General features: G+C 38.3%; 1 protein-coding gene across 1 annotated transcript in view; it reads left to right on the forward strand.

The window, feature by feature from the left end:
* Positions 1-5505: 5505 nt before the first annotated feature.
* LOC103517588 (troponin C) overlaps positions 5506-14099 on the forward strand; it is a gene marked incomplete at its 3' end in the record, with an annotated part of 48809 nt that continues 40215 nt past the window's right edge. Inside the window, exons 1-3 of the mRNA XM_026829624.1 lie at positions 5506-5744; positions 8688-8715; positions 10963-11103. Of these exons, the coding sequence (XP_026685425.1) occupies positions 5742-5744; positions 8688-8715; positions 10963-11103 (172 nt within the window). The remainder of the gene's footprint in view (positions 5745-8687; positions 8716-10962; positions 11104-14099) is intronic.

The following is a 14099-nucleotide window of genomic DNA, read 5'->3' on the forward strand; positions in this document are numbered from 1 at the left end:
AAAAAAAAAAAAAAAAAAAAAAAAAAAAAAAAAAATCGATGACAGTAAACAAAATATCTAGGTACTCATTTTTCACTAGCAATATTTTGGGTCATTTTTCACTTTCTTTATTTCGAGTGTCAAGTTGCATTGTCTGCCCAGTGGCATGCGGCAGCCAGGATTCTCCCAGCACGGGGAACGCCTATCCCGTAATCCTAGGCACATCACATCAACACGTTTCACATTTTTGCCTGTACACACACGCTTGCTTGTACGCAGTAATTTTAATTTTAAATTTATAAATTTTAGAAAGCAGTTACATAATTCCCATGTCCAGTTAAATTGTTTGGACGCACTCGAAAAACTCACCCAACGTTTCCGACGACGGGCGAAACCTGGTGAGTTTCGCTTGAAACTGAACGTGAGCAGCAACGGTTTTACAACATCAGAGAGATTTTTCACATTCTTGAGATTTCCTCATAATCATTACGATAGCTCAAAACTGTGAATTCGTTTATATTGTATTTTGCCAGAGGAGACAATACTCTTCCTTGATAAGATAATACGTTAATAGTCGACAATAGCTTTAATACCAACCTACGTTAATAGTCGACAATAGCTTTAATACCAACCTAATTAGGCTATTTGGTGAACCCAAGATTAGACTAGAGACAAGATCATCTCCATCTATACACTTCACGGATGATGGAGGTTAAGAAAGAAGAGTGTTAATCTTCTGTTGATAATGGTAATAAACCAAATTTTCATTATCTCACAAAAAATAAACAAGCACACTTTCAATTTACCTGTACAATGAAAATTTGAGAAGCCCCGAGTTCAACAGCTGGACTGCCAAATGCCAACTGACCTTGTGTAATCCAGTCATAATCATAAGGCTTAGCGGTCAGCTGGTCAGAAATCTTAATCGGTAAAAAGGCGACCGATAATTTAACAAGTCATGTTATTTCACATCCACACATGACTTCATATTAAGAGCTCCAGATACCCCAGACGACATGTGGTAGAAAATGGGCGATTCAGGCGAAAGCCAGTAAGTGCACTTTCAAGCAATTGCTCATCCAGGAGTGGATGGAGGGACAATAGAAAAAAGTGGTGGAAAATGACTCTGTATCTCTCATGAAATCTCACATTACTCGTATGATTGCCTTGATTACCGTCAGTCAGAGTCCATTAAAACTGACAATCGACAGTTGAAATTGTCAATTAAGTGTTGAGCGCACCTGGTCTATATGAAATCTATGCACCGATAAACAGGAAAAACAATGGCTGAAACTTTCCACACGTCCTATATTGACACCGTAAATAGAAGATAATAATATGCATACATTAAGGATATAGGAGGATATTTTAATTTTAAGTACGTTTAAGCATGGAAGGGAGGGAGATAATGAAGATAGAAAAGATAGAGAGGGAGAAAAGTGTTGAGCGCACCTGGTCTATATGAAATCTATGCACCAATAAACAGGGAAAACAATGGCTGAAACTTTCCGCACGTCCTATAATGACGCCGTAAATAGAAGATAATAATATGCATACATTTGGGATATAGGAGGATATTTTAATTTTAAGTACGTTTAGGCATGGAAGGGAGGGAGATAATGAAGATAGAAAAGATAGAGAGGGAGAAAGGAATGGTTTTGGTGTATGAAAAGAAGAGAGATTTACACTTACGCACCACTTTTTTTTTTTTCTTCTTCAGATTCAGGCACATTTCTTAGGTTTTATTTATTTTAGGGTTCTCCTCAGCAAGGAGCTCTAGCACCCAAATAAAAAAGGACATTTTCGAAGGTTTTCTTTCGGCTGTTCCGTCGCCACGGTTGTTCGTAATAAAAACTCTTTTCCTTCCTCCACTTTTGTTCGAAGCAGATGAAGCGGACAGATATTTCTGCGTGATTTGTATTCGAGCTAACGACTGCTAGACAATGAATGTTGTGTGAGTTCAATGTCTGATTTCTCGATAAAAATGTCGCCTATGATTGATGACCAAACATCGCACGTCGCATGACGTCGTTTCGTCGATAAATGAAACACGAACATAATGTCCAACTAACTTGACGAGATGTTACTTGGACGCTGGCGGTGTTTAAACGAGATCATCAGTTGCTGGACTGCCAAATGCCAACTGACCTTGTGTAATCCAGTCATAATCATAAGGCTTAGCGGTCAGCTGGTCAGAAATTTTAATCGGTAAAAAGGCGACCGATAATTTAACAAGTCATGTTATTTCACATCCACACATGACTTCATATTAAGAGCTCCAGATACCCCGACCAACTGTCGCGCCGCCACGGTTGTTTGTAATAAAAACTCTTTTCCTTCCTCCACCACTTTTGTTCGAAGCAGATGAAGCGGACAGATATTTCTGCGTGAATTGTGTTCGAGCTAACGACTGCTAGACAATGAATGTTATGTGAGTTCAATGTCTGATTTCTCGATAAAAATGTCGCCTATGATTGATGACCAAACGTTGAATACGGCATTACGGCGTCGCGTCGTTCAATGAGACACGAACTTTCCATTATGTTTAACTAAATTACTGGACGCTAGTGGTGTTTATACGGGGTCAACAGTAGCTGGACTGGACTGCCAACTGGCCTTGTGTAATCCACAGTTATTATGTTCAGTGGCAGGCTGGTCAGTAAGGTTATTCGGTAAAAAGACATCCGACTTTAGTTTCACAACCAAGCGAGTCTTGTTATTTCAATCATATCCACATGATTTCACATTAAAATTACTTGATATACTAGCCGAGCTCCAGAGACCCAGGAGAAAGCCAGTTTATTTATCGCTCACCAGAGTTGGCCGGAGGGACTAAAAAAAAGTGATACCGAATGCCTCTGGTATCTCTCATTAAATCTCACATTACTCGTACGATTGCCTTGATTACCGTCAGTCAGAGTCCATTAAAACTGGACAATCGACAGTTGAAATTGTCAATTAAGTGTTGAGCGCACCTGGTCTATATGAAATCTATGCACCAATAAACAGGAAAAACAATGGCTGAAACTTTCCGCACGTCCTATAATGACGCCGTAAATAGAAGATAATAATAGCGCACCTGGTCTATCTGAAATCTATGCACCAATAAACAGGAAAAACAATGGCTGAAACTTTCCGCACGTCCTATAATGACGCCGTAAATAGAAGATAATAATATGCATACATTTAGGATATAGGAGGATATTTTAATTTTAAGTACGTTTAAGCATGGAAGGGAGGGAGATAATGAAGATAGAAAAGATAGAGAGGGAGAAAGGAATGGTTTTGGTGTATGAAAAGAAGAGAGATTTACATATTAAACAGATTAAGGAGCGCGGTAGCGCTCCGCCCCGCCAAGTCAAGAAATTAGCATTACAACAAGTCTTTCTTCCTCTTTCTCCGTTGTTCCTATAATCCTTACTAAATCGGGAGGGAAGGAGAGGGAGAGAATAATAGAGTCATTTTACCCGAGGCTGAAAGCCCCTCTGTCCCTCTGTCACATATACTTATGTTTGGGATAAACCCGTACAAAGAGTTGGTCTAAATATTCTAAATTCTCATTTGCATACATCTGTGAGAATCGGAGGATCGAGGTATGTCTGTAGGAAAAAAGAACTCCGAACCGTTCGCTATAATTCCCAGAAAGCAGGTTCATTATAATATTAAATAATTAAATGTATTAATAGAAAACTCCATACTCTTTCCAAAACCATCAATGCGGAAAATCAGCTAAAAATTGCAGTTTGACCTGCAAAATACAAGGGAAAAGTTGACAAACCACATACCGTGTGGGTTTGCTAGGTGTGGGGAAATGTGGAGTGTTATGCATAAAATATATGCTGATCATGTTATTTACTACCTACCTACTAAAATAAATATTCTGTGCTTTTCTAAATAGGTATTTTTTTTATTTTTAGCTCTGAGATCAATCTCGAATGGTTAAAGAAAGGAATTTCATTGTGTTAAGCTTAAATGCTGGTCACAAATATCTTTTAACGCTTAATACATTCCTCTGATTTTTATGACTTGATTTGGACTCAAACCAACAACCTCCAGAGTTTGACCTGCTTAATACAAGGGAAAAGTTGACAAACCACATACCGTGTGGGTTTGCTAGGTGTGGGCAAATGTGGAGTGTTATGCATGAAATATATGATGATCAATTGATCATTTTATTTACTACCTACTAAAATAAATATTGTGTGCTTTTCTAAATAGGAGTTTTTTTTTTTTATTTTTAGCTCCGAGATAAATCTCGAATGCTTAAAGAAAGGAATTTCATTGTGTTAAGCATAAATGCTGGTCACAAATATCTTTTAACGCTTAATACATTCCTCTGATTTTTATGACTTGATTTGGACTCAAACCAACAACCTCCAGATGGACTCTGATAAACAGTGCTAACCACTACACCACCGAGGTTCGAACGGTCCGCTTTCTATTAGGCTTGCATGCAAGGGTGCTGTAGGGTGCCCTTTTCTGTGTGTTACTACCTATACCTAGAGCTTTCCAATTTGGAAGGAATCCTCAGAAGCTAACGTTTTCTATGCTTTCAATTCTGACAAGTTTGGTTTCCTTTATGCAAACATCTAAGAATCTGAAGAGACCATTTTTTCTTTAGGTTCTTTGGTAGTGGTAGGAGTATATATTATCCCAACAAAACTATGACCATTTGTAGGGATTGAACATGATTTTGATTCGTTGTAATTGTAGAAATTGAACATTATCAACTGATTCAACTGAAGTGTTTAGTGAGTACCCTGTAGAAAATGATGCCCAAATTAAGACAAAGATTTTTTCTATTTCTCTCAGCGTGAATACCTCCCCCCTCTCTCCTGGCAAAAGGTATATATTATTTTGATCTTTGGAGATTATTGCAACTACAGCATTTATACAAGAGGTTTGTTCTCGAAATCCTGGACTAACAAAAGAAAGGATGTCCCAACAAGACTATGACTATTAGTAGGGATTGAACATGATTTTGATTCGTTGTAATTGTAGAAATTGAACATTATCAACTGAAGTGTTTAGTGAATACCCTGTAGAAAATGATGCCCAAATTAAGACAAAGATTTTTTCTATTTCTCTCAGCGTGAATACCTCCCCCCTCTCTCCTGGCAAAAAGAAAATTCGACATCCATCTTGTCAGTGAAGCAAATTTTTCTCTCGGATTCGGATTAAAAAAATAGTATATATTATTTTGATCTTTGGAGATTATTGCAACTACAGCATTTATACAAGAGGTTTGTTCTCAAAATCCTGGACTAACAAAAGAAAGGATATCCCAACAAAACTATGACCATTTGTAAGGATTGAACATGATTTTGATTCGTTGTATTTGTAGAAATTGAACATTATCAACTGAAGCGTTTAGTAAGTACCCTGTAGAAAATGATGCCCAAATTAAGACAAAGATTTTTTCTATTTCTCTCAGCGTGAATACCTCCTCCCCCCTCTCTCCTGGCAAAAAGAAAATTCGACATCCATCTTGTCAGTGAAGCAAATTTTTCTCTCGGATTCGGATTAAAAAAATAGAAAGTTAAAAATATTTTGACTTAGATGGTTTTCAATTTTTTTTCCTGCATTCCCACGTTAGTGCAAAAGACAAAATACTGTCAAGTCTTCAGACAGATATTGACAAAGTGATTAACTCTTAACATCATAGAATTCTTATAGTGTGGTGATTTATAGTTGATCTTGTTCAACTTTGGTGACAGTGTTTGTCTATTTGGTCAAATTTGCTGTCAACCAGTTCGGTGATAATGGTAATGAAGCGATCAGTAATCTCTTAAATCATTTTATGTGCGCTGATGTGTTTTTCCGTTCTAATACCTACATATGTGTTTTCAGTAGATAGTTTCACACCTCATGGATCTGTGTTGGATAGTTTAACTTTATTAGAAAGAAGTGTACATTAGTTAATGAACATGAGAATAAGAGCATCATTTGAAGTAGATTAAAACAATAACACTAATAATGTACATACACATGCACACTATGCATCAGAGGACCCGACACATTACCATATTAAAGTTATACATATTACAATTTTACTTACTTAGTATAACAAGCAGTTAAAAACCACACCTTGAGTTCTAGATAATCTAGATAAAACATCGTTTTAAGTAGATTAAATGTTGCAGCAAAAGGTTCCATGCCACTCATACAATTTGTCACACATTTATGCTAGTACACTTGAGTTTCGTGTGATATTCAGAACTCAAAACCCTGTGAAAGGGTTTTAAAGGTTTTAACAATTTTGTCTACTAATACCCGGGTAGAATATAAAATATCCTCAAAATGATAGGAAAAAAAGAAAATGAAATTTAACAAATATGTAAATACAAAAAACCTCCAGCCAGAAGACTCCCCCGCCATTCTGTGTGAGAGCAATACCCGGGTAGAATATAAAATATCCTCTAAATACTAGGAAAAAAAGAAAATGAAATTTAACAAATATGTAAATACAAAAAACCTCCAGCCAGAAGACTCCCCCGCCATTCTGTGTGAGAGCACCCTAATATATGTACATGGCAAATCTGTACATTTTCAAGTATAGAGAGTCTGAAATTCTACTAGCAAAAGCATAGAACAGAAAGGAAGGGAGTCTTAGCGATTTTTATTATTATTAAAAATAAAATAACAGAGAGAAAAATACATTTTCAAGTATAGAGAGTCTAAAATTCTACTAGCAAAAGCATAGAACAGAAAGGAAGGGAGTCTTAGCGATTTTTATTATTATTAAAAATAAAATAACAGAGAGAAAAAGGATGAAGTAGAAGGGACGAGGGAGAAATTATTTAGAAAATTCTTTCTGAAAATCCCTTCATAAAACAATGAACGAAATCTATTTTTCCTTCCTCTCGCCCTCTCGGTCCTTCTCTTTCTGCCTGAAACCTCGTTTAGTCCCTCTCTCTTGTTCTCTCTAGTCTCCATAACAGTGGTGAATTCTAGAACTGCCCATTAGTTAAAAAACAATTACTAACATTTTTAACAAGACCTCGTTTTATCTGCCCGACCACAGTGCAGAAGCTTCTTGCCTTTCATTGGTAACTTAGTTTTCCGTATTTTGGTTCCATTTGTACCTCACAAATTTTCTTCTTCTTTCGATTGTGAAATAAGAAAGGCCGGGCTCTAAGTTCAAAGTCATTACAGACAGCAGTTATCCGTCTTGCCTTTTATTGGTAACTTAGTTTTCCGTATTTTGATTCCATTTATACCTCACAAATTTTCTTCTTCTTTCGATTGTGAAATAAGAAAGGCCGGGCTCTAAGTTCAAAGTCATTACAGACAGCAGTTATCCGTGCACATTACGAAGAAATTATTCACTGCACATATCCGGAGTAGACACAACAAACGTCATATAGGAAAACTCATAGTGACATGTAAAGTCAGAGTAAAGCATCGAGTATGCACGGATAAATGATAAAGTTTATTCGAATGTGGGGTTCCTTAGGGCTTAGGGTATACTTTCTCAAAATATTAACCTCGCATGCGTACCTACTCGTAAATATCAACTCATGTTTTCCCATATGCACGAGTTGCAGCCAAAGTTTCCTCATGTTGAAATTTTCCAAACCCAACGCTCTAGTTATCCGTCCATTTACGCACCAATTTTCTTCTTCAAATTCAGGCACATTTTTTAGGTTTTATTTATTTTAGGTTTCTCTTAAAGGAACTCTTCCACCCAACTAAGGAACAACCAACTGTCGCGTCGCCACGGTTGTTCGTAATAAAAACTCTTTTCCTTCCTCCACCACTTTTGTTCGAAGCAGATGAAGCAAACAGATATTTCTGTGTTCGAGCTAACGACTGCTAGACAATGAATGTTATGTGAGTTCAATGTCTGATTTCTCGATAAAAATGTCGCCTATGATTGATGACCAAACGTTGAATACGGCGTCGCGTCGTTCATTGAGACACGAACTTTCTATTATGTTTAACTAAATTACTGGACGCTAGTGGTGTTTACACGGGGTCAACAGTAGCTGGACTGGACTGCCGACTGGCCTTGTGTAATCCACAGTTATTATGTTCAGTGGCTGGCTGGTCAATAAGGTTGTTCGGTAAAAAGACATCCGACTATAGTTTCACAACCAAGCGAGTCTTGTCATTTCATTCATATCCACATGATTTCACATTAAAATTACTTGATATACTAGCCGAGCTCCAGAGACCCAGGCGAAAGCCAGTTTATTTATCGCTCACCAGAGTTGGCCGGAGGGACTAAAAAAAAAAAGTGATACCGAATGCCTCTGGTATCTCTCATTAAATCTCACATTACTCGTATGATTGCCTTGATTACCGTCAGTCAGAGTCCATTAAAACTGACAATCGACAATTGAAATTGTCAATTAGAGTGTCCAATGTATACAGGAGAGGAACGCTAGTATATTTTTTAGGGATATGGAGTATTGGGTCACTAATGGAATTGGTTCTCTTATGACGCGAAGCGTGGCGGTTTAAATTGCAATATCTTTTAAGATCCACCAGTTAGATGAGGCAAGATTTTAATGAACTGATACGGTGTCCAATGTATACAGGAGAGGAACGCTAGTATATTTTTTAGGGACATGGAGTATTGGGTCACTAATGGAATTGCTTCTCTTATGACGCGAAGCGTGGCGGTTTAAATTGCAATATCTTTTAAGATCCACCAGTTAGATGAGGCAAGATTTTAATGAACTGATTTTTTCTTCTGTTTACAGGAAGATTTGGACAAGGATCAAATCGCCTGTAAGTATAATCCAAATGTCCTTAAAGGCTCTAAGGTTTCTTCACAGAAGCAAGATCGAAATTCAAAGACACTCGGCTACTCAAAGGCTTCAAATTTCCTCACAAGCAAAATCGGAGTTTTGGGACACACATTGCACAAATGTAGGGTCAGATATTAGACATGCACCCATCAGTCAGATTTCAAACCATCTCTTTGTCAAATCATATAGGTAACATTGACAGATTGACATTAAGTCTCACAGAAGCAAGATCGAAATTCAAAGACACTCGGCTACTCAAAGGCTTCAACTTTCCTCAAAAGCAAAATCGGAGTTTTGGGACACACATTGCCCAAATGTAGGATCAGATATTAGACATGCACCCATCAGTCAGATTTCAAACCATCTCTTTGTCAAATCATATAGGTAACATTGACAGATTGACATTAAGTTCAGTCAGATTTCAAACTATCTCTTTGTCAAATCATATAGACAACATTGACAGATTGACATTAAGTACATAACACTACTTCATTTATTATTCACACTTCAGAATACTCCCGTTTACGTTTAGTAGGATAGGTCAGATATTAGACATGTACCCATTGTTGAGTTGGAGTTCTAATGTGGTAAGAAAAGATCACTTTGAAAATAGAACATTGGAACGAATTTATTTTGTGTAGACTCACCAGAGTACTACTTGATTTATTATTCACACTTCAGAATACTCCCGTTTATAGTAGGATAGAGATTGTTCATGCCTCATATCCCAGAACACATGGAAGCTGCTTTACACAGCCTCTCCCATTTACAATCAATAACATCACAACAATGCCAACATCCGAGTCTTTTGACAAAAGTCACTCCCAAGCGTAAAGCCTATAGGTGTCACTGCACATTACGAAGAAATTATTCACACAGATCCGGAGTAGATACAACAAACGTCATATAGGAAAACTCATAGTGACATGTAAAATCAGAGTAAAGCATTGAGTATGCACGAACAAATGATAAACTTTATTCGAATGTGGGGTTCCTTAGGGCTTAGGGTATACTTTCTCAAAATATTAACCTCGCATGCGTACTCGTAAATATCAACTCATGTTTTCCCATGTGCACGAGTTGCAGCCAAAGTTTTCACCTCATGTTGAAATTTTCCGAACCCAACGCTCTGAGGTGTTAAATAATTCCAAAAAAATTGATCCCATAATGTAACTTTTAACGTCCCCATTAGCACACCTAACCGTCCTCAAAATGTCAAAGCTTTTTACATTTCAACGAGTTGTCCACGTGTCAGCCGTGCTATCTAATCTAAACGTTCCTCTCGCCTCCTCTATCTTCCAGTGCTGAAAAGGGCGTTCGATGCTTTCGCTCAGGGCCAGGGCTTCATTGAGGCCTCCATGGTGAGTAGGATAGAGATTGTTCATGCCTCCTATCCCAGAACACATGGAAGCCGCTTTACACAGCCTCTCCCATTTACAATCAATAACATCACAACAATGCCAACATCCGAGTCTTTTGACAAAAGTCACTCCCAAGCGTAAAGCCTACAGATGTCACTACACATTACGAAGAAATTATTCACTGCACATATCCGGAGTAGACACAACAAAAGTCATATAGGAAAACTCATAGTGACATGTAAAGTCAGAGTAAAGCATCGAGTATGCACGGACAAATGATAAAGTTTATTCGAATGTGGGGTTCCTTAGGGCTTAGGGTACTTTCTCAAAATATTAACCTCGCATGTACTCGTAAATATCAACTCATGTTTTCCCATATGCACGAGTTGCAGCCAAAGTTTCCTCATGTTGAAATTTTCCAAACCCAACGCTCTGAGGTGTTAAATAATTCCAAAAAATTTGATCCCATAACGTAACTTTTATCTAACGTCCCCAGTAGCACACTGAACCGTCCTCAAAATGTCAAAGCTGTTCGTCCTGAAAATGTCAAAGCTTTTTACATTTCAACGAGTTGTCCACGTGTCAGCCGTGCTATCTAATCTAAACTTTCCTCTCGCCTCCTCTATCTTCCAGTGCTGAAAAGGGCGTTCGATGCTTTCGCTCAGGGCCAGGGCTTCATTGAGGCCTCCATGGTGATTGATCCCATAACGTAACTTTTAACGTCCCCAGTAGCACACTGAACCGTCCTCAAAATGTCAAGGCTGTTCGTCCTGAAAATGTCAAAGCTTTTTACATTTCAACGAGTTGTCCACGTGTCAGCCGTGTTATCTAATCTAAACGTTCCTCGCCCCTCCTCTATCTTCCAGTGCTGAAAAGGGCGTTCGATGCTTTCGCTCAGGGCCAGGGCTTCATTGAGGCCTCCATGGTGGGGGGTATCCTACAGATGTTGGGCCATGACTTGACGCCGGCCCGGCTAGAAGAAATTATCAAGGAGGTCGATGCCGATGGTAAGTTATATCACCTTGATTCCTTCTTTGCATTAGCACTTCAAGCACACTCCGTTTGTCAAGGGTCTAGGTTTACATTGCCCTTGAGATCAATTTAATTTGAAGAAACACTTTACTTCCGGCTTCGGATTAATATTATGTGCATCAAGGAGGTCGACGCCGATGGTAAGTTATATCACCTTGATTCCTTCTTTGCATTAGCACTTCAGGCACACTCCATTTGTCAAGGGTCAAGGTTTACATTGCCCTTGAGATCAATTTAATTTGAAGAAACACTTTACTTCCGGCTTCGGATTAATATTATGTGTTCAATTCAGGGAATCGTCATCAGGATTTGAACTTGGAAGCGATCTCCAACCCCCTTTTTTATGGGACATTACTGGTAAAAGTTATCCAACTTTTCGCCAAGACAAATTTCATTGAGACGAGATATGAAAGAGGAGCCATTAGTTGTGACATCAGAGAAATTGAGAACTGAGGGAAGTATAGTTGAAATAGATCGAGAACGTAGGGGAAGAGTTATGAACGAAGATAACATTACGGGAGGAGTATTCCATATTCCACTCCTAATATTAGAGTAATGTAATAGGATCCTCACAATAACAGATAAACAGGAAAAGGTGCTCCTAATATTAAAGTGGACCCATCATGTAGCTGGGATATTTTTCATCCTTCTTCTTCATCAGTGGGAAACACCTGCGCTCTCACTTTATCACTCTTATGAGTCCGTTTATTATTGTGTTCAATTCAGAGAATCGTCATCAGGATAGCTTGGAACCGATCTCCAACCCCCTTTTTTATGGGACATTACTGGTAAAAGTTATCCAACTTTCCGCCAAGACAAATTTCATTGAGACGAGATATGAAAGAGGAGCCATTAGTTGTGACATCAGAGAAATTGAGAACTGATGGAAGTATAGTTGAAATACATCGAGAACGTAGGGGAAGAGTTATAGACGAAGATAACATTACGGGAGGAGTATTCCATATTCCACTCCTAATATTATAGAAATGTAATAGAAATCGTCATCAGGATAACTTGGAACCGATCTCCAACCCCCTTTTTTATGGGACATTACTGGTAAAAGTTATCCAACTTTTCGCCAAGACAAATTTCATTGAGACGAGATATGAAAGAGGAGCCATTAGTTGTGACATCAGAGAAGTTGAGAACTGAGGGAAGTATAGTTGAAATACATCGAGAACGTAGAGGAAGAGTTACATATGGACGAAGATAACATTACGGGAGGAGTATTCCATATTCCACTCCTAGTATTAGAGTAATGTAATAGGATCCTCACAATAACAGAAAAACAGGAAGGAAAAGGTGCTCCTAATATTAAAGTGGCCCCATCATGTAGCTGGGATATTTTTCATCCTTCTTCTTCATCAGTGGGAAACACCTGCGCTCTCACTTTATCACTCTTATGAGTCCGTACACCGTCTGTTTCTATCCTTCTCCCTCCCTTTCCACCTCTCTCTCTCTCTCTCACTCAGAACATAGCAACGGGTTTCAGAAAAAGAGATTCCAGGTTTTCATTTTTCAAAAAGTAAGAAAAATGTACATAAGCGTATAAGGATGGATTGGAAACCGATGAAAAAGATGGTTAAAGCGTTAAAGGGACAATCTCTCTCTCACTCAGAACATAGCAACGGGTTTCAGAAAAAGAGATTCCAGGTTTTCATTTTTCTAAAAGTAAGAAAAATGTACATAAGCGTATAAGGATGGATTGGAAACCGATGAAAAAGATGGTTAAAGCGTTAAAGGGACAAGGATGTTTGAGGACAGGCCACAACGAAAAGATAAAGAAACGGTGAAAACAGGTCATGAAAAGAAGCGTAAAGGAATCTCGATGTCTTTTACAGAAAGGAGCGTTCTCAAGAAACGGTAAGAAAAGTCATGTAGGAAAAACAATGGAAAAATGCATGAAAGGACGATGAGGAGAAGATAACAGAAGGAGGGAGAATGAGAGTAAAATAAGGAGAAAGAAAACGAAGAAAAGAGGGAGGAAGAGAAGAAAAGAAGTAGCAGAAACAGGAGGAGAAAGGGAGACGAGGAGGAAGAAAAAGAGCAGGAAAAGGAGACTGAAAAAAGACGAATAAAGATAATAAAAATAAGAAAGAAAGGAATAAGAAGAACAAAAAATGTGAATCTTCGACAGCATCTTCGCTGTAACGCTGTCTACAGCGACAGGAACGGAAACGAAAAGAACAAAGAAATACCGAATTTCACATAGAGCACGAAATTGAAACACTAGAAGCTCGTATTGATGAAACAGGGGGAAAATACAAGGAGTCGTCAAGTATTTGGAGAAAATATCGAAACACGCTCCAAAAGCTCTTGGAATCCAAATAAATAAGAGAAGAGGGAGAGAGAAAAAGGATGGAGAGAAAGAGAGGGGGAGAGAGAGAAAGGGAGGGAGAAAGAGAGGGAGGGAGAGAGAGGGATAAATATAAATTAAAGGAGGGAGGGGAGAGATAAAGAGGGAGAGAGAAGGGGAGGGAGAGAGAATAAAACAACTCCCTTTTATTCTCTCTCCCTCCCTCCCCCCTATGTCTTCTACACTTAACAATACTGTCTTGTATACTTGATAATTCTAGCATACACAATCTTGAAATTCTTCAATCCTGATGTATTGAAAGAGAGGGAGGGAGGGAGAGAGATAAATATAAATTAAAGGAGGGAGGGGAGAGATAAAGAGGGAGAGAGAAGGGGGAGGGAGAGATAATAAAACAGCTCCCTTTTATTCTCTCTCCCTCCCTCCCTCCTATGTCTTCTACACTTAACAATACTGTCTTGTATACTTGATAATTCTAGCATACACAATCTTGAAATTCTTCAATCCTGATGTATTGTATATCTCAACAACAAAACTCATTAGAACCTTTTAGTTTATGAAATTCATATCTCCCCTTCGTTTTCCATCCCATCTCTTTCCTCTTCTCCTCCTCCTCCTCCTCCTCCTCCTCCTTATCTCTCTCTCTCTCTCTCTATC

The sequence above is a fragment of the Diaphorina citri genome, unplaced genomic scaffold, assembly GCF_000475195.1.
Source record: "Diaphorina citri unplaced genomic scaffold, Diaci psyllid genome assembly version 1.1 scaffold1900, whole genome shotgun sequence".
NCBI classification, from domain to species: Eukaryota; Metazoa; Arthropoda; class Insecta; order Hemiptera; family Psyllidae; genus Diaphorina; species Diaphorina citri.